General features: G+C 44.3%; 1 protein-coding gene across 2 annotated transcripts; it reads right to left on the reverse strand.

Annotated features, from left to right (window-relative positions):
- DGKE (diacylglycerol kinase epsilon) lies at window positions 1-26,192 on the reverse strand. Of its 2 annotated transcripts, none has more exons than XM_029927914.1 (11): window positions 25,539-26,192; window positions 16,849-17,008; window positions 14,922-15,041; window positions 13,039-13,182; window positions 12,611-12,768; window positions 12,241-12,292; window positions 11,118-11,231; window positions 9,796-9,867; window positions 6,999-7,126; window positions 6,239-6,350; window positions 1-240 (listed from the first exon to the last, which is right to left on the reverse strand). In XM_029927914.1, the coding sequence occupies exons 1-11, from the start codon at window positions 25,991-25,993 to the stop codon at window positions 19-21; spliced, it is 1,737 nt and encodes a 578-aa protein (XP_029783774.1). In that variant the 5' UTR covers window positions 25,994-26,192; the 3' UTR covers window positions 1-18. The 2 variants fall into 2 exon arrangements, with proteins under 2 accessions (XP_029783774.1, XP_029783775.1); XM_029927915.1 differs by lacking the exon at window positions 1-240 and adding an exon at window positions 277-5,611.
- Between the last annotated feature and the right edge of the window lie 10 nt (window positions 26,193-26,202).

A 26,202-nucleotide genomic window follows, 5' to 3' on the forward strand; every position in this document is an offset into this window, starting at 1 on the left:
TGAACAGTGAATTTTATTTCAAAAAATGTATAAAAATGGACTTTTGGATAAAAATGACAAGGACGGATGTGTATTTGAGTTTGCACGCCCTGTGCTCCAGGCTACAAAAACCACGCAGGAGGAATCCCGTTCTCCTTTCTGTCCACAGAGCCTGACCCAGGCCTTGCCACCAGCTCTGTCCTGCTGCAGATCCAAGACCATCCTCGGTGAAGGGAACGCGAAGCTGCTTGTTTTATCTTCCTGTTGTGTCAAACAACAACACAGGATCACACTTTCTGGAGTGCTGCACTTTAAATTTTATTAAAGAACAAGCCAATGTTTGCAACGTATTGCTGCTTTCATTCACAATTCTCAGTAGGCATCGACCACAATACGGGGCAAACGCAACAAAGGCAAGTCAGCAACACAAGGTACTTAGTGGGAGGTAGGTGGCATGGGGTGCAGGGGTGGGGGGTGCGAGGCCAGCGGCTGCGGAGGTGGAGCCACCCCAAGCACCCACACCCTGGGCCAGGCAGCCAGTTCCGGAGCTCAGCTGCAGGTGGTCAGGGCCAGGAACCGGGCTGCTCTAAGAATTACAAACCAGAGTGCCCATTTGTCCATGGGGCTCATCGGAGCAGCTCAGACTCGAGAGGAGGGCCACCGGCAGGGCGCAGAGCGAGAGGGAGGGAACGAACGCCGATGAGTCACCGTCCCCCTGCCCTTCCCGCATGGTGCTCCTGCCACGGCCTGGTCCCCACCTATGACGATGCGCTGTGGCCCGGACAGTGTGAGAGGAGCAAGGACAGCGACCTGACTTCCCAGCTCTCCTTCTCAACCTTCCACATCGGTCACCAGAAAGCACCACATGGTGCTCAGCGCATCGGGCCCCTGCAGACACCGAGGAAGCGTCCGGTATCAGCCACACCTGGATTTACAGCTTCTAGGTCACGGACTTCCCTCAGGCATTTCTGCAGATGACTAAGTTCAATCATTTAAGTTTTGTGAACCTCTGTACGAGAGGGGGACATTTGTGGGCTCTTTCTCCAGATCGTTGGAGCGTCCCTCCTTCATACCTGCAAGCGTCAGGCACAGACTGCAGTCAGGCCTGTGGGGGCTAACGTGCGTGTGTATTTACACAACTGAAACTGGCTCAACACCCGGACCGTTTCTATCCGCACGTTAGAAATGTGAGGAGCAGAGGGTAAGCCAGTGCTTCACTATTCAAAAAAATGCCTTTAAAACTTGTGAAATAGCCAGATGGTCACATTCCAAGCAGCAAGACCTTCAAAATTTTCTTCGTCAAAAAACATGAGGTTTCTGAATATGTAAATGCTAGCAGAAAATTAACCCAGTGACAGAGTCATTCACTGAGTAGTGGCTTCCAAACCCTTTAAAAAAATAGTGGACTCCTTTTTCTTCAAAAAGAGACAGAATTTCATCTACTGAAATCTTACTTTAAGCGGCATCCAGGGGTGGGGTGGGGGGCGCACCGGATGAGGGGAGAAAGCAGGGGCCCCTTGGCGGCAACTGCCACTGGCCCCTGAGCACTGCCTGTTCTCTAAGACCCCCTTGGTCATGGCCCAAAACCTGTTTCAACATGAGAATCTGAGGCTGCCAATTTTTATGTAATAGAGTCTAGACAAAGACGTTAATTTGGACAGGATATGAACCAACTGTTCATAGCAGTCCTTTAGAAGAGCGATTTGTGGCGAGAGAACGCAGTTCGTGGCGTGAAGGAAAAACAATTCTAAGAACATCTGACTAGTTGGATTTCCCTGCATGGTATCCCTCCAGCAAAAGCCCCGGGTGAACACACGTGGTACAGCCCAGTAGCTGTAAAAATGTCAGTGCTCGTGGGAGGCACTGGAGGCGCTTGTGGGTGAAAGCGGAAATGTCCGTGTCCCTTCCGAGGCACTGATTCACGAGGTCAGGTGCGGCCTTCAACCTCAGAGCTCCCCCCCGCACCGGGGATTCCCACGCTGCAGACAACCTGCAGATCCCGCTTCCGCTTCCGCTAAAGAGGAGCCAGGCCTTCCAGGGGCCATTCGGGAAAGCCAGGGCGCCCTTTAACCAAAACCCGAACCGCTCCTTCTGTCTTGTTGCTGGGAACAGGCCTTCATTCGGATTGGGATAGAGTAACAACACTCTTTTTTCTTTTTGAATTCCTAGATATATTTTTTTATAAAGCTACCTCCATTCCATTGTCCCAAATTAAGTAGAATTAAAAAAAATTCTGAATATAAAGTGCTGGTTCTTGCTTCAATGTTATCATCTCAAGGAAAAGCCACACAAAACTTATCACCTATTCTACTGACCTTTTTGGCCAAGTAAATACAAATTATGTATTCGGATCCACATGAATGTGTAAATTAACGTAACCTTTAGAGTTTTCTAGTTAGTGCAATTTTAAAATTCCATAATATACAGTAAATACAATTTTGCTTTATATTACAAATGCAAACTATTTTTTCTTTTGACATGCTGATAGTAGTCATCTTTATAATGCAAAAAAGGACTTTACAATTTCTGAGTCACAGACTATTTTTACAACTCGAAGTAGACATATTCCAAAAAGCAAATACTACACGTTTTGACACACCCTAAAATAATAAAAATAAATAATTTTGACTATAAAATCTGTATAAACATTAGCTACATTAGGGGTTCCCAGCTAATGGCTGCAGAAAAGCTATAACCCATTTAAGGTCGTGGAATCTCACTATCAGACAACCTGTGTTTTGAAACACAAGTCAGTTTGATTTCTACGCAACATAAAAAGCACTGAAAAATGATCACCGTCTGCTTAGGGTCCAAAGAGCTGCCTGGTGCTCAGTGTTTAAGCCATGGAGGTGAAGGAGTCAGGAATGCAGGAGGACAGTGCAGGGGGAGAGAAATCTGAAAACAGACATGGAGCTAAGCTTCATTTTATGTATTTCTTCCTGAGAACATAGTATTTCTTGCTGTGTTTAAGTCAGGACAATTCAAAATGGAAAAGGAAAGTATTATGGCAAATTATTTTCTGTAAAGGACAGAATCATTGGTCATGCAACAACTCCACTCTCAAATACTTAGGAGACACTTGCAGCATGAGTCTTCTAAACTATCCTTTTTAAAATTAGACATGTGCCTATACCTTTATATGAAATGCTGGGTAAAGGTGCCTAAAAAGTAAATGGCCTTTGCTAAAATAAGATGTTTAATGGTATGGTATTCAGAAATAAGTTTTCTAAATGAAAACTAATTCTGAATGACTGAATCAGGTAACAGAAAAACTTCATGAAGGGTCAGCAGGGAAAAACCTCATGGGATTGTGAAAACTGAAAAAACAATTTGTTTAAATAAACAAGGGCACTGTATATAAACCTGTTTTAAATCCGATGCAATGTTCTGGTTAGAGTATAGTTTTAACAATTACAAAAACTATCTAGTTATTTTGATCACTTTAGTTCTGACATCCCAACCTACTTACATTGACTCTACAGTTAGCACTGTGGAATTATATTAAGATAAATTATTGCCAGAAACAAAGTGAGTTTAACAGTATATTTATAAAATGTGCTATCTGTAACAATGTTGACGATGCGTTAAGGAATAGAATTCGTTATACTCAAAACATGATCGGTCCATAAAAGAAAATCTACAAAACTCTCCCACCAACCATGACAGGTTCCCTACCATGAAACGTGTATGAAAAGGTGAAAACAGATCTGCTCACAAAATCTTTCAATATTAGACTTTAGCATCTCCTGTAGAGATCGGGAAGAGGTGAACTGAAACAGAATCCAAAGTCTTTTATATAATGCACTGACTACTGTATCACTACTAAGTTTTTCCTTTATAACATGGCTCTGGCCTGAAGGTGAATGAAATTTACATTTATGGTAATTCATGTATGATAGATTCATAACAGATCCTTATAGGAAGCTAATGGTGTTTTGGGGAGGTACATTCTAGCCTTCTAGAGATTAACATCATGAAAGACCACCAAGCCCACAAATGGGCCATCTGTTGGAAAAACACCAGGTTGGAGGCCCAGTGGGCCTGCCCCCCGCCCCCGGGCTGAGGGAGCAGGCGGGTAAACACCGGGAGAGTGCCCTCTAATGGGGAACCATGAGACTAGCCCTTTGATAAAAGTTTTTGGCAATTGAGAGTCAAATAATAACGATGACAAAAAGCTTTCAATTATGCAAAAGTTGTTTGCCAGTGCTGTCATCCTCCCTCTTTTTAAAAAATATTGAGTAATGTTTCTGTAGAATGAGAATAGCTGGATGATACATAAGTCAGGAGAATTAAGGTATGGGTGTCGGTTCCTTGGTCAACAGGCTACATTTCTGATTGTGCCTAGCTGAATTCATGTGACGAATTTAACTTCTTAAATAAAGCCATGTATAAATAAACAAATAAATAAATAAATAAATACCTCTCTCATTTACAAATAAATACGACACAAACATTTCAGCACAGGACGCTGCCTGCCCCCTGGGGAGTTTCTGTGAAGTACTCTGATCTAGAAGACGACTGTACTCCAAATACTACAAGACCGCTGGGCTCTGGGAAGTTACTGATCGTTACTGAACTCTCTTTGAGCAACTAACAGGACAAAGACATTTTCTGTAGTACTTTTTTTTAAGTGTTGACATCGTCTCCTACTCAGGAGACGTTGGTTAACTGTCGGCTTGGAAACGAAACGCTCTGAATGTTCATCTTTACCAACTCAACTGTGTGGCCGTCTTCTGGCTCCATGGGGCATAAAGGAGATGCTGAATTTCAGCTCAAAGTGGTCATTAACAGGGCTGACCAAGCAACATCTGGGGGTCTCAGTGTGCTCCTAAGATACAAGTTATGTAAAAAATTTAAGTATCGTCTTCCTTTGACTTCTCCTTTTCAGGTTTCCCGGAAACGGATCCGTACGGATCCACACAGTGCGGGGCTGCAGACGTCCTCGGGGGCCCGCCGCGGCGAAGGCCCTGCACTGCCCCTGCTGGTCTGACGCTAGTCATCTCCGTTCAAAAAAGCAAGTCAATTTTTAAAGCGTTATGATGGTGTCCCCACATAAAATTGAGATGGCAATGACTTTTTCCACCTGCATCTTGCTGGATGGGTAATGGGTCCATCAAATGTGCGTTCAGGAATAAGGAAGGAGAGTGTGGACCTCGGAGCGAGTCCCGCTGTCACACATGAAGCCACGACAAACATCTCACCTCCAAGTCACTAACGTTCTGTGACTTTTTAAAGTTAGTACTATGCGACGGGGCTGTTTTGCTGAAGAGAGCAGGCATCTGTAAACACCTGGAAATTTGGTGGCTTTTGGAATGCTATTTACATAAACCTACACCCATTCTACCACTGGTGAAAGTAAGACCAAAGAGCTGATAGAGAATTCTACTTCTGGGCGAACACGCACCTACTTGTTCGGAAGGAGGCTACTCTAAACGTTCACTTCCTCATCCGTCTACTCAGTGTCCTTTATGTCCTCTTGGTCTGAAGTACTGGACATGTCATCATCCGTCTGCTCCCCAGAGAAATACAACATCAGCGCGTGTGTCTTGTGAGTTATGGTGACAGTGCAGGGGCCCTGGGCCCATGGCTCTCCGTCTACCTGCATCGGCATCATCGAGCACTTCAAAATCAACTGGTCGTAGGAACAAACAGTTAGAGATGAGTCAGTCCCCAAATGCTCAGAAAGGTCTTCCTCAGCAAGATCATCCACAGTCCCTTCCTTTTCTGAGGGACAATGTTTAGCATTTCATTCTTAGAAAATCGATCTGAATATATCTTTATTCATCAATTGTTTAAGGGATTCTTTCCCACTGAACGTTTTGCTTCTTCCCCCTCACACGGAAGCCTTTGGTGGAGGGTGAGTAACAGTGTGGGTGTAAACCACTGTTTATTTATTTCCTCTTTAGAAAAAAATTCTTAAGTTAATTTATTTAGAGAGAGCGAGCACATATGTGCATGAGAAGAAAAGGAACAGAGAGAAAGAGAAAGAGAGAGACAGAGAGAGAGTCTGAAGCAGGCTCCCTGTGCTGCCTGTGCGGAGCTCGAGGTGGGACTCAATCCAATGAACCTCGAGAGCATCACCTGAGCTGAAACCAAGTCATATGCTTAACTGACTGAGCCACCCGGGTGCCCCTGAGAACCACTGTGTGAACCACTGAGTGAACCACAGCGAGTCTATCTTTCACTACGAATCAGTGGCTTAGAAATGGGACTCACTTAGTGCACAAATATATGAAATACAGAGCGACATTTCACCTACCCGCACCGTATGCGCTTGTCCTATTCGGAAAGGGTTCGCCAGTTTCACCTGAATCTGAGCACAGTGGAAAGACCCATACACTCCAACGACCTCCAGCAAACCGTCGTCATGCCTACAATTGGAAAAAAGACACATGAATGTGTGAAGCAATGAGGTAAGATCAGTCACGTCAGGACAGATACTTTTTCACAGGGGTGGACAACCAACTTACCATTTAATAAGGTATTCGTACCAATGAGGTATACAAAACAGAAAAACTTGAAAAAAACATTAACAGTCTATAAACAACAACAGTGTGCATTAAAAAACATTTTTTTTAAGTTTATTTATTTTGAAAGAGAGAGAAAGCACAAGTCAGGGAGGGCCAGAGAGAGAGGGAGAGAGACTACCAAGCAGGCGCTGCGCTCATGAACCATGAGATCAAGACCTGACCTGAAGTCGTCAGACACTTAATTGACTGAGCTACCCAGGCACCCCAGACTGCTTTTTAAAAATGTTTATTTATTTTGAGAGTGAGTGAGTGAGTGAGTGAGAGACAGAGCACACACAGTGAGCAGGGGAGGGGCAGAGAGCAAGGGAGAGAGAATCCCAAGCTGACAGTGCAGAGCTGGGCATGGGCTCAATCTCATGAACCGTGAGACCATAACCTGAGTAGAAATCAAGGGTTGGCTGCCTAAGTGACGGAGCCACCCAGGCGCCCCACTGACAACAGACGGCTTGAAGGAAAGTGTCCTACGCCCCCAGTCACAAATACACATACCTGGCCAGCGGGTACGTCTCGTCTCCCATCCCTTCCCACAGCCTGCAGCCGCCGCCCCAGTATCCGATGTTCAGAACTATAATACCTTCCAAACTGGGCAGTTCTACGCGCTCACCGTCCAGTTCTAGCTTTAAAGAAACACAAGTAGTTAGTCACTACAGGGCACACTGTTTCTAGACACATCCACCGAGCATCCGCGTCCACGTGCATGCATACAAGATGTGAGAGACACACGTGTCCAACCCCCTCAAGGAACAGCCTGTTCAATGGTTATTATAATAATTATGAACAATTCATTTCTTTTAACAGAGGCAAATAGGCAGTTTTTGTTAAATCCCGTCTTTTTCAGGCCTTCTCTAACTTGCTGTTCCAGTGGCACCCGACACCCCTTCCTGACCTACTCCCTTCCTTCACTTCTGGGAGCCAGACCCTCCTTCGCTGGGTCCCTCCTCCGTCACTGTGGAGCCCCACCTCCACCTCGAGCTCTGTGCCAGGCTCCTCTCTCTCCTCAGGCTGCAGACTCTGGTGGCATTAATGGCTATGTCGTTAATTGCCACCTGGGTGCTGACAGCTCTATCCTACTCATCCAGGAAGGTGAACCGGGCCAGATCTGTGTTGTCCTACTGCCCATAAAACATTTCTAACCCACGGGGGCACCTGAAACTCCCGGGCACAAACCGGGTTAACTCAAAGCATCTTTGCTGGGGCCCCTGCCATCCCCTTCCCAGGGAAGGGCACCTCCCCTGCCCAGGCCTCAAGGGCCTGAGCCGGAAACCTGGGGGTCATCCTTCACTTCCTCGCCTTTATCCTCTGCTTCCACGTACACACCCCGTCTCTCCGGACAGTGCCAGTTCCAGCATACCCTCAGCTCTGCCCTAGCGTGCTCCTCCCTGGCCTCTCTCTCCTCTTCTTCATGTCTCTCAGAGCAGGGGAGTGGGCACTTATGAAATGCAAATATGTCATCCTGATTACAGTCCTTCAGTGCCTGATGAGCTCAGGATGAACTCCAAGTTCTTTAACCAATAGAGCCCTTCTGAGATCCTGCCTCTGCTCCTGCCACTGTCCCTCTGTCTGTCCTGCGAGCTATCCTCCAGCTGAGAGGCCCTCGAATATACCATGTTCTCTCTCACCTCTGGGCATCTGCGCACACACTTCTTAGCCACGAACAATTTCCACCTCCTTTTTAGTTGGCCATCTCTTATTGTCAAATCTTCCAGAAAGACATGTTATAATCAATTTACTAGAGAGTCTCTCCAGCCCCTGGGTCACGCGCTGCTCTTATTTATTCTTGTAAGACTGAAGACCTATTGGGGCGCCTGGGTGACTCAGTCGGTTGGGTGTCTGTGGCTCAGGTCATGATCTCACGGTTCGTGGGTTCGAGCCCCGAGTTGGGCTCTGTGCAGACAGCTCAGAGCCTACAGCCTGCTTCGGATCCTGTGTTCCCCACTCTCTCTGCCCCTCACCCACTCACACTCTGTCTCTCTGTCTCAAAAATAAACATTAAAAAAAAATTTAAAGACTGAAGACGTATTTATTCTTCTATTTCCTGATCATGTCACTTCTCATACTATACTACAATGTGGTTTAAATGTTTTCCTTCTCTTTACGCTGTAAATTCAATGAGAGCAAGAAATTTATCACTGTATCCCAGTACCAGGACAGTGCCTGGCATTCTGTAGGTGGCTTCACAAATAATTTTTGTATAAATATGGTATCAGACAAAACAATAAAGCATCACCATGTTTGTCCATCCCACCAATGCTATCAAAGCCCAGGATGAAGGAAATATAAAGCGGAAGGAACTTTTTTTTGGCCAAACTTGCCATTCCTCCCGCACCGTGGCTGCAAAGTCCGTGGGGTGGCGTTAGCCTAACCGCCGCAGCCTTGCTGAGCATGTGCTTCGTCAGGCTCCTCACACCCCCACTCGCTTTGCTCTTATCTCTGCTCTTCCCCTTTTACTCCTTTTACTAGTTTTAGGTTTCTCTGTATTAATGTGTTTGTTGGTGCTGTTAAGCATTACAGACTCTCTCTGGAAGCAAGCGAGGAATATACCCAAGGCTTTGCCACATCATGATGTTGGGGTACGAGAGCAGCAAGCACTCATTACTATTCTGTTTTTACTGCTCCTACATCTTGACTTTGTGTTAGTATCTAAGAAAGGTACATCACAATCGTCACATAAATTAAACTTCGCATTTATTTTATTTTTTGAATGTTTATTTATTTTTGAGACACAGAGATAGAGCACAAGCAGGGGAGAGACAGAGAGAGAGGGAGGCACAGAATCTGAAGCAGGCTCCAGGCTCTGAGCTGTCAGCACAGAGCCTGATGTGGGGCTTGAACTCACAAACCGTGAGATCAAGACCTGAACCGAAGTCGGACACTTAACCGACTGAGCCACCCAGGCGCCCCTAAACTTTGCATTTAAACTTCCTCTGAGAGTCAACAATGAATCAGGTACTATGAGAGATTGCTTCACATTTGTCATCAGGTATGAATGCTACCTGCTCAGTATCTGTTAAGCAGACTGCATTGAGATGAATCTGGGTTCAAATCTTGGTTATGTGTGCATTTGGGCAAATTACATAATTTCAAACCGTTTTCTCTCCTGCATAATGTCAATAGAGTTGTGCCTGCCTTGTAGGACTGTCGTGACAACTTAGCAGGGTAATGTGTATAAAGCACCTAGTAAAGTGCCTGGCCCACAATAAATATTCCACGTATGTCAGTAAAATACATTAACAGAAAATTCAGTATTTTGTTAAAATAAGTTTATAATCCAACTTTAAAAGCTTACCTCAACTTTTTTATTTAAATCTTTGCATTCTTGCACCAAACAGTCTTTGGTTCCATAGAACAAGTAAACAGCCTATGAGAAATGGACAGAAAATGAGATATTAAAGCAACCTAACAAACTCGTAAGCAAGACAAGACACTGAACCAACGTCCCCTGACGTGACCGTTGGGCTGGGCTTCCTTACAGGGCACTAGGTTCTCGTAGGAAGAGAGGACGCATTACTTCTGAGCTGAATTAGCTCATTTTTCAGGGAAAATGTGAGTAGTTTGTGCCTAAATAGTGCTTTCTCCCAGTTTACCCAAAAAGCTACATTTTATAAAACAATACTGTATCAAAATTAGAAAATTCCATCTTTTCCTAGTACTTGAGATTGCTAAATGAAAGGAACACAGGTACATCTAATGGACACTTACAATCACTTCCGAAAACAGAAAGGTTGATGGAACCTCTGAGATGTTAATTACTAATCGTACAAACAGCAACTCTCCGGCCTTACTAATTAATTACGTTAGTAAGAGGCGACTATTTGTAAATTTGAAATACCTGTACAACTGAACCAGGAGCAAAACTATTTTGCATTTATTTTTTATATCCTGTTGCTCAATCACCAAAAGCCATTAAAGAAAAAACTCCAAAATGAAACTTCCACCAAAGGCATCACTTCTGCTAGGAGTCAGAGTGACAATCGTGGGTAAAAGCCATGGCAAACAAAGGTTCCTTCTCATTCTTCATCTGCATTTCAGAGCTTTGTGAAGCCAAATAATCTATTTTTTCCCCATTCGTGACTTCACCAAAACTTTATCCTGCCTAAAATCCTTCCCAATGGCCATAGCTGTTTAAGTAACATGTATTTCATTTAGTTGCTACCTGAGCAGAATGTGATGTAAAACATTCTCTGAATTTTACAAGGTTTGTCACAGTTACAAAATACTTCAGTAAAGCACGTTTAAGGGTCTAATTTGATAGTCTTTTTTTAAAAATTTTTAATGTTTTTATTTATTATTGATAGAGACCGAGCATGAGCAGGGGAGGGGCAGAGAGAGCGGGAGACACAGAATCTGAAGCAGGCTCCAGGCTCTCAGCACAGAGCCCAACGCGGGGCTCGAACTTACAAACCGCAAGATCATGACCTGAGCCGAAGCCGGACGTTTGACCAACTGAGCCACCCAGGCGCCCCTTAATTCGATAGTCTTACACAAAGCAGAGCAGGGGAATGTTCCATATTCTCTATCTGAAGCTACTTGGTAGAGTGCTAGATATAACTGAACTATTTTCACTGTACCTTTGGTGATAAGCAGGAAATGTTATTTTATCCAACACACCTTATTAAGAATTCTGCTAGAAAACAGAGATGGTGCCTTCTCGCGATGAGCATGAAAATTGAGAGCCATGAGAGCATCAGGTCCAACAGAAAAATAGTTGTTCATCGTGAATTCCTGTGAAAAGGGGAAGAATAAGCAACTGTAGTGTGTTCCCGTCTAGGCCTGTGACATATGTTAAATATGTTATATCTTAGATGTTCTTTATGGAAACTTAATGCTTTCTGCATTTACATTTCACTTAGAGTTGATGCTATCCAGTGAAGTTTCCAGAAATAAAGTTTTAGTTCAAAGGCCGACAGTAATCCACGTAAATTTCACTTTGCTGTTCTGGGTAACGTGCTGCACCTCATATCTTAGCGTCTAGAAAGGCTCTATTTGGCATCCAGGCTTCTCCTGTGTTCCTATTACATCTGCTTTTCACTTTCATTGCAACGCTCAGGGTCTCAGTTTCTGTCCCTGTCAGCCCAGGATGTGGGTCCTTGCTTAATTTATCTCCTAGCCCAGCTTGAGTTCCTCAGGCTCCTTATCCAGCCCGGTCTTCTTCCTGAGTGCCAAGCCTGCTTTTCCAGCCCCCTGCCACCGTGCCACAGCCTCCAGGCTGATATTTCCCAAATCAAACTCCGTTCCCTCTTACTCAAACCTGAAACTCCTTCTCTTTGTATCTTGGTTGAGGTCATTCCTACATATCCAGCTGCAACAGCTAGAAATCTGGTGTAATGTGTATTTTCTCTCTTGCGCTAATACCGACCAGCTGCCCAGTCTCCATCACTTCCGCCTCTACAGGGTCTTTCCATTGTCTTCCTACTAAAAGTCCCCTTGTTCTGCCCTCGTGCAAGCTTCAAGGCCATTTGCGCTCTACGCCCAGAGATCTTTCAGGAAAACACAGCTGATCTCTGTGGTATTTGCTAACTATGATACGCATGCCCAAGGATCTATTTCCTCTGCCTGGGAAGTCTTTCGTGCCTTTTTCTGTCGATCCTGGGGGCTGAGCACGTGGGTTCTCTTCTGCTCTGTGGTGGCCCCGGACCCCTGGAGGGAGTCGGCACTGGCATGCCCACGTGAACAAGGGGATGCTCCCTTCCGTCTGCTGGAACCACTTATAACTGAGGCCCAGGAAACGTACCTTGGGTTTTCTTAAGTTGTAGTATCCTTTATTTGTTACTTGAACTTTCCACCTAAAATACCGAAGTAAAAAAAAAAAAGTAATTATTACCAAATTAACTGCCAGTTAACTCTGGATGCCTGTAGATTGGATGCCTTTTATCAAAACAGCATTTGAAGAACTAAGCCATCTAAGTGACTACACAAAGCCTGAGCCGAGTTCTCTACCCAACGTGACTTCAGTCCTTAAGTAACAGAAAAAAACCCCAGCATCGTGGACGAGTACAGTTAACGCGTAAATTACATTTTATAACTACACAAGCCTTCGTTTCTAGACCAAACAGTATTCCCGAAGCTCCAGAAATCTATCTTTTGGAGGACGTGAAACTTACCTATCCAGTTTGATTCCATCTGCTTCCATCACATTTCTTAAGACCTGCGCGACTGGGATCTCGCCCGCGTACCCGGCGCCCCAGCCCAACGTGTTGGACAGGTCGTTGCCCGTTCCCAGAGGCAGGACTGCGACTTGCGGGATATACTTTTCTTGTCCCTAGAAAATGGAAGATACGTGTTAGAGTTTTCTCTTCAGGTGATCTGTAGGGTAATGTTATTCGTAAAGTTTACAGACCAAAGCAAGAAAGACACAAATCTAACAGCCATATGTTGTTTTGCTGACGGTTATAGGAACTGCTTAATCATAACGTTCAAAACCGGCAATGTCTTCTAATACTCATCTGTGTAATAAAAAATACAGCCACAATCCTGTATCCGTAGCTCAGAACCGTTCTATGAACGGCGCGCAGGGCTTAAAGGTTGATACCTTAATCTTCATCTCGTCGACCGCATCCAGGACCCAGCCCACAGTGCCGTCCCCTCCACAGACAAGCACCCGGGCCGAGTGACAGGGAAGGAGAGTGCAAAGCTGCAGCGCTTTGACAGGGGGGGTTTTAGTGACATCAAAAACCTGGAAGTGAAAGAAAAGAAAAACTTATTTTTAGCCAACACTATCCTCCACGTGTGAGGATGACTTCCCCCCAGACGAGTACGGATCGGTCAGAGAACAAAGAGTAGGCGGCGTGCCGGACTGCTGCCACTCAGTGCGGCTGCTCCAGACGCTGGCGCTACTCGCAGCGAGGAAGCCTCATTCTCTGGACCAGGAGGCCGAGGTGCAGGGAGGTTATTTTGCCTGCAATTCCCCCAATACTTCAGTGTGACATATAAATCCGGTCCTAGCGTCTACCCCTTAAATGATACCGCCTCCTTCCTGTTCACATGAAACCAGATGGGCCGAGTTCACCCTTAATCAGCACTTCATACCGTATGCTGGCTTCTTCAAACCCCTCGCTAGCGCAAGTTAGTGCACGTTTCTGGAAAGCCACTTTGAAACATACGTGCAATGACATAAAGACGCAAGGATCTTTGATATCTATAATTCTGTAAATGATCTAGGAGAGTATTTCAAAAACCGAAAATGCCTGCTTACGAAGGTATTCAGTGTGGCATTATTTATGGGGGTATAATTATGAGACAGACTCAGCCTCCACGAGCAGGAGGCTGGGTGAGCAGGACACAGCCATTCCCTGAGTCACCTTCCTCATTCCAGGTGTGGTTACAGAAACCATCTCACACACGGACAGATGCTTTTCAAGTCCCGAAACAATACACGTTTTAAATATGATGATTGTTACCATAATGTTAACATGCAGATGCGGGGACAATGCAAATGAAAACAACTGACATAGCTGTGTGGAGAAACTGCAGGGGACTTTCTTTCCTTTTTTATTACTTTTATAATTTCCTCAAGTGTGTATCGTTGAAAGGGAAAAACACAAATTGGAAGAAAAAAGTGACCGCATTTCTGAGTGTTACAGGAGTTGTTTGCAAGTGTTTCTCAAAGCAGAAGCTGCCGGCAGGCGCACTCAACGGTGCGGTCCTTTTATTCTTTTTGTCTAAACTGAAGTACCATTTACATATATATGGAACCGCTCATTCAAAGTCCACAATCAGATGGATTTTAGTCAGTTTACAGAGCTGTGCGACCATCACGACCCAGCCTAGAGCATTCTCCCTGCTCCGAGAGGCCCTCAGTGTCTGGGTGCCGTCACCCCTGTCCTGCAGCCCTAGCCTCAGGCGACCACTCACTCCTCTGTTTCTGTACCTCGGGTCACATAAAGGGACATGCTCGGTGAGTCCCTGCACCTGGCTCTGTTCGCTTCGTTCATGGTTCTGAGGTTCATTCATGGTGCGCAGATGCCTGGTCTCTCATCCCTTCCTAGCACTGAGGGATCCTCCTGTGGGCAGGCACACATTTGGTTCTGTCAACTCTCTGGCCAATGGCCAGCTGGGTTGTTTGCACTTTTTTGGCATTATGAATATCGTTTCTAGGAATATTTGCATAGAAGTCTTTGCGGGCCATATATCTGCTCTCATTTCCCTTGGGCAGACTGCTAGAAACTGGATTGCTGAGTGTCCGTTTAACTGTTTAAGAAATTGCTTCACTTCTCTAAAGTGGCTGCACCATTTTATATCCCCACCAACAGAGCACTTCTTTCTCCATATGTTTGAATGGCTTGATATTTTTGTAATTCTTCCCTAACATCAAGTGGTGACTGGTTGGGAGCATTAATCATCACTATACCTTAGGGAAAATGAAAAGCTAAGCGTGAGAAGATTAACACAGAAGGAAAGTTTCTCCTTAGTTACCTGGACTGGGTTTAGGAGGATCCTAAACTCCCCCAGCAGCCCTTCTCCCATGTTCGTTCCGCTTCGAGAGTTGGCCAGGATTATTAATGGGCTCCACTGCCTTCCAAGCTTAGAGGCTAGCTGAAAAAATTAATGCGAGTGGAAAGGGTTTAAGATCTCAAAGATGGTGAGCAATAAATTGTTCTTTTTAAAAAAAAAATGTTTATTATTATCGAGAACAGACATAGTGCTAGCAGGGGAGGGCCAGAGAGGGAGACACAGAATCCGAAGCAGGCTCCAGGCTCTGAGCTGTCAGCGCAGAGCTCGACGCGGGGCCCGAACTCAGAAGCTGTGAGATCACAACCTGAGCTGGAGTCGGATGCTCAACCGACGCCACCCAGGCGCCTCAGCAATAAATTTTTCACGTCTTGGTAGCAACGGCGCTGTAAATATGCTGGGAGAGAAATAAGTATCACAGTATAAGGAATATATAAATCAAAGAATTCCAAGAATGGAAAGGGAACTTAGGGACCAATAATTTAACTCACACTTAATGTATTAATTCTCTTTCAGATTATTCTAGATAAGTCACCTGGTGACGCCTGGATTCTCATGTAAGAAGGAACTTACTTTAACAAGGTAGCCCATTCTATGCTAAACCAAATTGTTAGAAAGTCTTGGCTTCAACTGAGTTCACGATCTGTTTCATCCTTCCAGTTTTGCTTCCTAAGGCGCCAGGAGAACAGTTGTTTGCTCTTCCGCGGAACTGCGGCGTCCAAACCCCTGAAGCATCTTTCGTCAGCCTCCTCCCCTCGGCAATCCGTTTTACGTTCCTTCAGCTGCTCACAGCATGGCCACGGGTTTCCTCTGCTCTCTTACCCTGCCTGTCCTTCTCTGGATAAATTCCAATGTATTTTAGTGTGCAACAAGGGCTTTTTTTTTTAATTAAAAAAACATTTTAAACAGTATACTCAATTAGATTCAAGAATCCAGACTTATACAAAGCCCAAAGTCAAACGGAATCCATGTTTCTCTAACCTAACCCTTTCTCTCCTCTCCCTTCTCCTCGTGGATGTGAACAGGAATGACGATGTTTGCAGCTTTACTTAGTGATTCTCGTCCCTTATGATCTTACATTGAAATCAGATACATTAAGGGACCGTTCATTTAAAAAATATGTATCATAACATTAAAGACAATGTTTTAAAATTTTAAAATGCCTTTTTTTTGGGCAGGAATACTGTCAAAGATGACATTTAAGATATAAAATCTTAAGTTGGAAAAGGCACAAAACTGAATTTTGAGATAAAATAGTTCAACTATTTTGGCATAGTCAAGTAAGAAATAAATGCAAATTTGTAGAGTTATCCCTTAAGAACCACACAGAGACTGACAGATACATTTTGCGCAGTTTCCACACACAGGCTGCAAAGTGCTGTTGACAGTGTTGACGTTCAAATTATTTGTTGGCGCGTCTAATGCTCCAAATAACATGAAGTTCCAAAGGGAAAACTTCTTTTAGAACAACATGTGAGGAAACTCCAGGTTTTCTTTTCACTGATAATAATAACGAACTTCAAATCTGGCTGTTTATCAGAACTGTCTGAGGACCTTAAAGAAATACAGGCTCCTGGGACCTACCCAAGGTGTCCTAATCAAATCCGATGAAGGAGGCGGATTTGGGAATCTGGTTTTAAAAGCCCCCACCCCCCGCACCCCGCCCCGGGATGCAGGCGCAGGCAGGGGTTTAAACCCACAACATGACCCTCCCAGTTTCCCTTCGGACATGAAAGGACTCAAGAGCCAACGTGGTGGCTCTCTCCCAACACCGGGCAGGGCTCGGCGGCCCACGGTGAGGGTCCCTCCCTCGACGCCACCATGACTGTCACACACGGACTTGAGCAGCTTTGTGAAAACCCATTACATAAGGAAACAGAACTCCGCTTACCACTGCATAATCTGTCTTTTTGTCCTTACGCATCTGATTAATAGAGGTCAAGTAACTTGGCGGAATGATGAGATTTCGGAATTCTCCAAAATCACACTTTTCATTCTTCAAGCTGTTTTTCATGCACTCATCATGTACTGTTTTCTGACACCAAATGCATCTGAGGGAAAGAAGAAACAAAGACAATAATTCATTTTAAGCTGTAATTTCACTGACGTGCAAACTGACCCTTTAGTAACCTTACCACTCTTGGGCATAAAATCTAGCAAATTAAAGATTTATAACTATCTGCATAGTGAAAATGAGCAATAAAGTTTGAACATCTTTGGCAGTTTAAGAGTGTTTTTCATGCCTAAAAAAATGTTGTTTTGGAAGAGAGAGCACACGTACGCACGTGTGAGCAGGGGAGGGGCACAGAAACAGGGAGAGAGAGCATCCCGAGCAGTCTCCATGCTCAGCACAGGGCTAGATGCGGGGTTGGATCTCCTGACCCTGGAATCATGACCTGAGTTGAAATCAAGAGTTGAATGTTCAACTGACTCAGCCATTCAGGAGCCCCTATACCTTTATTTTTTTTAGAAAGGGGGCGTGGGAGGGAGAGGCAGGGTGGGTGGGGGGAGAGGGAGAGGGAGAGAGAGAGAGAGAAAGGAAGGAGAGAGAGAACAAGCAGGGGAGAGGTGAGGAAGAGGAAGAAACAATCTTAAGCAGGCTCCATGCTCAGTGAAGAGCCTGATGGGGAGCTTGATCTCATGACCCTGGGATCATGATCTCAGCTGAAATCAAGAGTCAGACACTCAGGTGCCCTAATAGTGATTTTTACGTGTGGTCTAGGGACACTTGGGTGGCTCAGTCGACTGAGCATCCAACTTCAGCTCAGGTCATGATCTCATGGTTTGTGAATTTAGGCCCCACATCGGGCTCACTGCTATGAGCACAGATCCTCTGTCCCTCTCTCTCTGCTATCATGCTTTCAAAAATAAATAAAAAACATTAAAAAAAAAGTAAAGTGTGGTCTAAAGTCCCCCAAGATCCCTCCAGGATGACTCTGGTTAATACTAAGATACTATTTCATCTTCTTTCTCTCAAGAGTGTATGGACTCAGTGCAGAAGCTGACAGGAGTATCTAGGTGGTCTCTAAACCAAGGAAATGTACCAAAAAGGTAAAATAATGTCACTCTTTTCACTAAATCTTCATAAAAATATTTTGTTACTTTAAAAATAAGTATTTAAACAATTTCTCAGTTTTAATTTATAACATGGTAAATGCCAGTAGGCATAATCCACATAAACAAAAGAGGGTCTAGAACAATGGTTTTGTATTTTAATTATTTGTGCTTTGGTTGAAATAATGTTTGTGAGGCCTACAGTCCTTCCTGCTTAAATAAATGCCCCTCTGGCCTGGGTGTTTGTGTCCCTCAGGGTCCAGTCTGTCCACTTTGAAAACCTCTTAATTTATGACCAAGTGTGAATACTTTAGTAACTATAGCAAAATAGTCAACTTCTTGTTGGCAGTTAATACAAAACTAATCTACATGTTTGCATTTGAAATACAGACAGAAGATATGTACATTCAGATCTCTGGATACGAACGTGAAACAAACAGAGAATAGTTCTGGTAAAGGTCCCAGGTTTCTATTATTAATTTGCTAAGACTTTAATCCACTCACAGACAAGGCAGAGCTGACTGTACAGACAAAAGCAGGCTGACAGAAAATAATGGTTATAATTAAATGAATTTAAAAAAAAAGAAAAAAGTCTTTCGCCCAAGGTCAACCCTCTTGGATTTCTATTTTAAGGTTGTTTTTTTCCGGTGGATGTTCAGATTTGTCAAATGATTACTGCAATTTACACAGGAGTCCTATTTACTGCTGGAAGAAGCATTACCTGCCTGATCCTTTACACAGAAAACTGTAAAATAACTTGCGGATGTTTAGTTAGTACTTTTTTTCAAACTAAGCTTGAGAAACTACCATAGATCGCGTATGCAGCCCAAGCACACCACCTCCACCTCCCTACCATGCCGTAACGTTACAACAGGGTATTGTTACTGAGAATCATCTGAAAGGGGTCCCCCCCGACCCCCCAAATACTGCACCGTGGTTTCCGCTGGGAAGGAAAGTGGGATGAGAGGTTAGCCTAGATTGTGTATTGCTGTACCACTGGAGTTTCTAAAATCCAGATTACAGCTGTCAACAACCTATGTATGTTTTTAAAATTATATTTTCAGTAAGATAGTATCAGCATATGCTTGAGAATTTAGAAAATACAAAAAGACATGAAATAAAAATCCTCCAGAGACAGTTACTCTTCGCTTTTTGCTGCACTTCTCAGTTCTGTGCAGAGAGGACACAGCTGAGAGAGGACAGATGTACATCTGGACAGTACTTTTCTTTCCACGTTATCATGAATGCTGTCCTATGCCATTAAATATTTAAAAAAATATGGGATGTATCATATCATATAGATATATCATAATTTAACATTAAAATAACTATTATTTATTATTTTTTAAAGTTTTACTTATTTATTTTGAGAGAGAGAGAGGGAGAGAGAAAGGGAAAGAGTGTAAGTAGGGGAGGGGCAGAGAGACAGGGAGAGAGGGAGAGAATCCCAAGCAAGCTCTGCACTGTCAGTGTGGAGCCCGACAGGGCTGGATCCCATGAACTGTGAGATCGTGACCTGAGATGAAATCAAGAGTCAGATGCTTAACTGACTGAGCCACTCAGGCACCTCTGAGAATAAGACATTTAGATAGCTTAATTTTCTAAGTATAAACAACATGATGAACAACCATAAACATAAATGAGATCATTTCCCTTGAATCCTAAAAGTCAAGTTACTGACTCAAAGGGCACGCATTTCCCCAAGATTCTTTTCAATATTTTTTCGCGTGCAGCTGAGACATAAATGTACATTAGTTTCAGGTACACAGTATAGTGACTGGCACATGGTCCATCTGTCCAGTGTGCTTGTTACCAGTGCATGGTGAGGTCTATCATGTCTAACGCTTGCTAATCCTGCACATTAGTACTAAAATTTTTTTCCTTGATAATTTGATAGAAAACAAAATTTTTTTGTTTCAATTTGGAAGCCTTTGACACTAGGTGATGCTGAATATTTTTTGCCTTCTTCTGTGGATTGATTCATGTCCTATATTCACCTTTTTCTAGGTTTTAATAATTGCATGCACTTTTTATTTATGTAGGATATCAACCTCTTTTCTGTCTGCTGCAAACTTCTTTCAATTTTCTTTTTAAATTTACTTTTTAATGTAGTTAAGTTTATTTTTTTGATGGATCTCTATTTCCCTTTGGGGGTTAACTGAAATGCTTTTAAGCTCTGAAGTCCTTCACTATTTGCAAATTACTCACCTGAAGTTTCTCTCCCTTCCCACCCACTCAGGTTTCATATCTATGTCTTTAATTTAGTGGGGCTACCGGCTCCACTGAGAACCTCCTGAAAGGGTCAGGTTTCCCGGGACCTTATCCAGCTGTGAACTGAGGGCCCTTGCTTTACTCCATTTGGAGTTTACTGTGGCATCGAGCGTGATACAAAGATCTCACTGTTTCCCCCCAGAGGGCCCCTGCCCTAGCACCATTCAAAAAACAGTCTTTTCTAGCCCCACGGATTTGGGACACTCATAAATTTCAGAAAAGGTTCTTTTAACTAAAATGATGGCTGTTATCAGCCTCTGTTCTGTAAAGGTAGAGCCAAAATGCTAACTAGGTATTCCACATTATACTTTTCCTTACAAATACTACATTCAAAATTGAGACTGGTCTCTGTATTTTGTAATGAGTGCTTAACCTGATCTAGATTTCAAACCTGCTGGGAAAACAGGACATTACTAATATAATGTCTTGATTTTTTAGTTTCAGTGATGTCATTGACTAATTGCTTATCTTTTTGACATTTTAAACCTGCACAGAAGTCAAAAGAATAGCAAAATGAATACCCTTAAATCAATCCTTCACTCTGATTCTTAATATTTTTCCCACATTTGCTTTATCTCTTTCAGTGTAAACTCAGATATAGCTAAATCATTTGAAAGTATTACAAACATTATGAGATTTTTATCTTTCGATATTTCAGCAAGGATTTCCAAAAAACAAGGACAGTCTCCTTGCTTGTCAGAATGTTTTGTTAGAAATCTTTCTAGTAAACACTAAACCACCTGCGTTCCAGGAGGAATATCTTTCTGTCGTTGCTTTGTTACATTTCTACCCATCCATTAATCCACCTAATTTTTGGTGTGTTTCAAGTAAACTGCAGATATCAGGATACTTCCTAAATAGTTCAGCAAACAGGCATATCATGATCTACAGTTCATCGCTTACTGATGGGATTTTTCTTTCGATGTAAAATTTACATACAATTAAATGTACAAATCTGTACATTTGCCAAGTTTTGACAAATGAACATTTTCATGTAACTAAAACCTTTATCAAGACATAGAACATCACCCTATGTGCCATTTTTATGCAGGTGTATGACAGCTTTATTTTAATTTTTTAATGTTTATTTATTTTGAGGGAGAGAGAGAGAATGAGCAGGAAAGGGGCAGAGGGAGGGAGAGAGAATCCCGAGCAGGCTCTGCAATGTCAGCAGAGCCTGAGGCGGGGGTTGAACCCATGAACTGTGTGATCATGACCTGAGCCGAAATCAGGAGTCAGACGCTTAACTTGAGCCACCCAGGTGCCTCTGACTGCCTTATTTTTAGAAAAAGAAGCTTCACAAGGAGAAAAAAGAAACTACTGGCAACACTTCTTATTTTGTGTTAAGTTACCTGTTCATAATAGCTCTCGTCTTCAGTTTGCTAGAGAAGGTGGCAGAATTATACATGAGGTTGTGATGCTCATTTATGTTTTTTTAAATTTTTTAAATGTTTACTTTTGAGAGAGAGTGGGGGAGGGGCAGAAAAAGAGAGGGAGACACAGAATCTGAGCAGGCTCAGGCTCCAAGCTGTCAGCACAGAGCCCAATGAAAGGCTTGAACCCACGAACTGTGAGATCATGAGCTGAGCCAAAGTTGGACGTTAAACTGACTGAGCCACACAGGCGCCCCGAGATGCTCATCTGTGATATTCACACTACAACAGGGGTCGGCCAACTACAAATACGTCTGCCACCTGCTGTTGTGGATAAAGTTTTATTGGAGTACAGCTACACCCAGCCATTTATGTGCTGTCTAGAGCCGGTTTTGTACAATGACAGACAGTGAGTCAAGTAGTTACGCCAGACCACGTGGCCTGCAAAGCCTAAAATACTCAGTTCTGGCTCTTCATAGAAAGGTTGCCCACTCCTGCTCTAGGTGATGATCTGGTATCTTTCATCATTTCAGAAAATTAATGAAATGAATAAATGCACACAGAAACATAAAGTTGAAGATCAAAGCCAAGAACTAAAGTGGCCTATGTAACTACCTGCTAAATGTAGAAGCTTTGTTCCATTCATCAGTGTGTGTAGGGGGAAGGGGATAGGATGTAAGGAGGAAAAGGCCTTATAAACAAAAAGGCACCTTTAGTTTTCTCATCAAGAGATGGAATACTATAAGGAACAAACGTTTATGTAACAAATATAATGAATACTTAAAAGACAATTTCCTATTTTAGTCGGGTGAGAGTTAAGAAGAAAAAAAGGAAGGACAGGGAAGGAGTGATAAGATCCTAGGTGCAGAGACACATTGTAGTGGTTGGGGGAACGAACACACACACACACACACACACACGAGGAAAAACCTACAGGGAAAGGAGAATCTGGCACAGCGCCATGGGGAAGTCACATCACGAGTGAATGAGTATATATTAAAAGGCCTTTGTCCCTTACTCTGCAGAGCTTAACTGGGCTGCAGGCTTTAAAATCAGTTACTACCCGAGTCTTTATAGTTCCCTTAAGTCTCGTGCTTCCGTAGCAAAACAGACATGGCAGGAGCCCCCACCAGGGCTGGGTAAAACCCGGAGGGAGGGACGGGCTTGTGTTCAAAGGTTCTAACAGATAGTTTATTTTTCTGAAATAGCTCATTCCTACGGAAGGTCGGAGCATTCAGGAACCCTGCAGAACATTATTGGCTAAAACACAGGGGAACGCCGCAGAACACGCACAACTTGGGGGCGCCACGCTCTTTTCTTCTGGGAATAATAAACACTACCTAAATTACACAGAAATAATCCCCACCAGCGGTGAGGGGCTCCAGCAGGCGGGGCACAGACTGTGGAGGATCTGCTAAGAACAAGCTTGTGAGAAAAAGATGCATCATCACACTCAGCATGTGCGAAGAGGAGGACACAACATTAAGGACAGAGGCTGATGTAAAAGGTACACACAACTTTGGAATCGTCTCTGCTAAAGCAAAGACCACTCGTCTCCAGCCCAGAAATCAAGTTTCTGATTCAGTGGGTCTGAGGTGGGAGTAAGGTTGCCAAAAAAATAAAAGACGCTGAACTGAATTTCAATTTCAGATAAATAACAAATAATTTTGGGATATGTAAGTCTGCCCAAATATTGCAAATGTTTTAAGTTGTTTGCTAAATCTGGCAAGACCAGGAAAATTCTGGGCCTTGGGGTGAGTAGATGAGGCAAGGGTTCCTGGAGGAAAGGACACAAGACAAGTCTCTAAGGATGCCTAAAAGCTGGCCAGGGGAGGAAAGCCTTGAGAAAAGGAAGGGTAATAGGAAAAGCCTGATATCTTAAAGAAGGCCCAACCAGGTCAGCGGTGCTGGTGCTTAAAGTTTAATGCAGGTGGTGGCCGGTAAGAACTGGAAGGGCAGGCAGGGTCCAGAGGGCACATACCCCCTGGGCACCATGTTAAGCACCTGAAGTTTATACTGAAAGACCATCAGGGTAAGTGACTGGAGCAACTGAAGGGGGTTAATTAAGCAAAGGAGGGACTGGGTCAGATATGCTTTTTTCTTTTAATTTTTTTTTGCAAATGCAGTTTAAAGAAAAATGCTTATTTATTTTTGAGAGAGCAAGAGAGCAGCAGAGAGAGAGGGAGGTAGAGGATCCGAAGCAGGCTCTGCACTGACAGCAGAGAGCCTGATGTGGGGCTCAAACTCCCCAACCGTGAGATTGTGACCTGAGCTAAGTCTGACACTTAACCAACTGAGCCACCCAGGGGCCCCATTTTTTTTTTTTTTAATGTTTATTTATTTCTTTTGAGAAAGAAAGAGAACAAGTGGGGGAGGGACAGAGAGAGAAAGAGAGAGAGAGAGGATCCCAAGCAGGCTCCAGGCTTAGCACAGGCCAGATGTGGGGCTTGATCCCACGACTGTGAGATCATGACCTGAGCTGAAATCAAGAGCTAGACGCTTAACTGAGTCACCCAGGAGCCCCCAGATATGTTTCTAAGAAAGATCTTTTGGGCAGAAGATCAGAGCACTATGATTATTCTGAAGCACAGTTAAGATATTTATGGAAGCCACTTTTATCTAATTCTACAAAGGGAAGGCAAAAATATGCCAGTCATATCTTCTTTCCAACTAATCCCAGCTTCTGAAGACTAAAGCTTACCTACACAGAGAGCTACTAAATTTATTTCAAGACGCTGGTACCCTAGCTCTCACTGATGCCCAAAGCACAACATCTAAATTCGAAAGACACCAAATAAACAGTTATAAAACTCTGTAGTTGTTTAAAATATTATCTTTTTGAAAGTTCTTAAGTCTAAATCCTTTGTGTAAAACTGTTAAAAATAAGATTTAAAAACAGGTATTGACATAACAGCACACACACGAATTAAAAAAAAAAGATTTTGAAGTAAGAGAAAAAATAAATAAGAAAGTAACTTTCTACCTAGTATCAACTTTCTCTTTTAAGGTCTTAAACATGTTTAGGGCCCTTTCGACTGGTCAGAAATAAAACTGCAGACAATGAAGATGTCCAGACACCAGGCTGAGACAAGGTTATGCTGAGGATTAGAAATCCCCGGCACCAGTTCTATTTTATCACTGGCTACAATTCTCTCAGCTGCAAATTGAGTTAAAGCAGATGATCTGCAGAAGCCGCATCGCCTGTTATACTGAATCTCTAATACCAGCAAAGAGCACCCTCACCTATTTTCAGAGAATACTTAAGAACCTTCATGTGTTGTCCAATGTGTGTCCATTTAGAAGGCACTACATTATTCCTGGCTTAATCCAAGACTCTAGTCTAAGGACCTACATGTCCTAGGAGGCCATGAGGCAAAAGGAGAACCCCTCTAAGTTTGGTCTTTCATCACAGCCCCAATATCCGTGTTTGCAAAGGATAATTAAAGCGCTGCCATGTAAGGATGCTGGTTTTCACTGTCCATTCATTAAAGGACACTCAGGAGAGTCAGTTTTGTGAGTCTAAGGAAAAGTCAATGTGTCCATACTTGTGTTTCCTCACTTAAAATGCAAATGATCCATGGTAACAAAAGCGAAAACGTAACGTACTGGGACTACGAAGTGTGCCGTACTTTGAGACCTCTGGATCAAAGTCAAGTGTCGAGTTCTAGAACCCAGAAGGGCAGGCTGGCTGAGGAGTGGAGGGTTAGGGTTATGCCTACCAAAGCCGCCCTGCTTGTCCAATCCCAGGGATGCTTATGAGCTTGCTTCCTTGAAGTGGCAGTTGAGGCCCCTGGCAGAGAGCAAGGTAGGTCTCTAGCGCACTCCACGAGATCCCGACTCCTCTCCCGCATCCTGGGACAACGTGTACCCACAGAGGCCGTACCTGTAATCGCAGAGCTTGGGCTGGCTGCCGCACTGCTGCCTGCAGACGACGCAGGAGCTGCACAGGGGCACGTTGCCCCGGATCCAGTGGTGGGGCATGGCGTCCAGGGCCCTGCCGTCACTCTTGAGCATGATCTCCTTGCACGGGAAGCGCTTGTCGGCCTTCTTGAGGCAGCCCTCGTCCACGCGCAGCCCGCAGCAGTCGCAGAAGGCGCCCAGCAGAATGTGCTGCGTGCACACGCAGCAGTAGGTGGGCTGGCTGAACAGGTCCGTGTCGCGCCACCCGTGCTTGCTCTTGCGGAAGATGTCCCTGCGGTGCAGCTGGCGGCGGGACCGCTGGAGGCTGCACCAGAAGGTGATGAACACGGGCAGCAGCACCGAGCACAGCGTCCACAGGATCAGGTGCCCGTCGGCAAACAGGCCTTCGTAGGGTGCCGGCCGCCTCTCCCCTTCCATCTTGTCTAAGGCCGATTTCTAACCGGGAGACAAACAGGCGGGGTCCACCCGGGGTTCGCGATCCCCGCTCGCCCGCCCTCCGCCTTTGAGGGGACACGGAGGGCGCCTTCTGCACGGGTGGCCCCGCGGTCTCCAAAGAGGAGCACGCGCCGCGTCTCGCCGCCGCGACCCCGGAGCCTCCGGCAGCGCCGCGCCGAGGGGGGCGGCGC

The sequence above is a fragment of the Suricata suricatta genome, chromosome 17 (assembly GCF_006229205.1).
Source record: "Suricata suricatta isolate VVHF042 chromosome 17, meerkat_22Aug2017_6uvM2_HiC, whole genome shotgun sequence".
Classification (NCBI taxonomy): Eukaryota; Metazoa; Chordata; class Mammalia; order Carnivora; family Herpestidae; genus Suricata; species Suricata suricatta.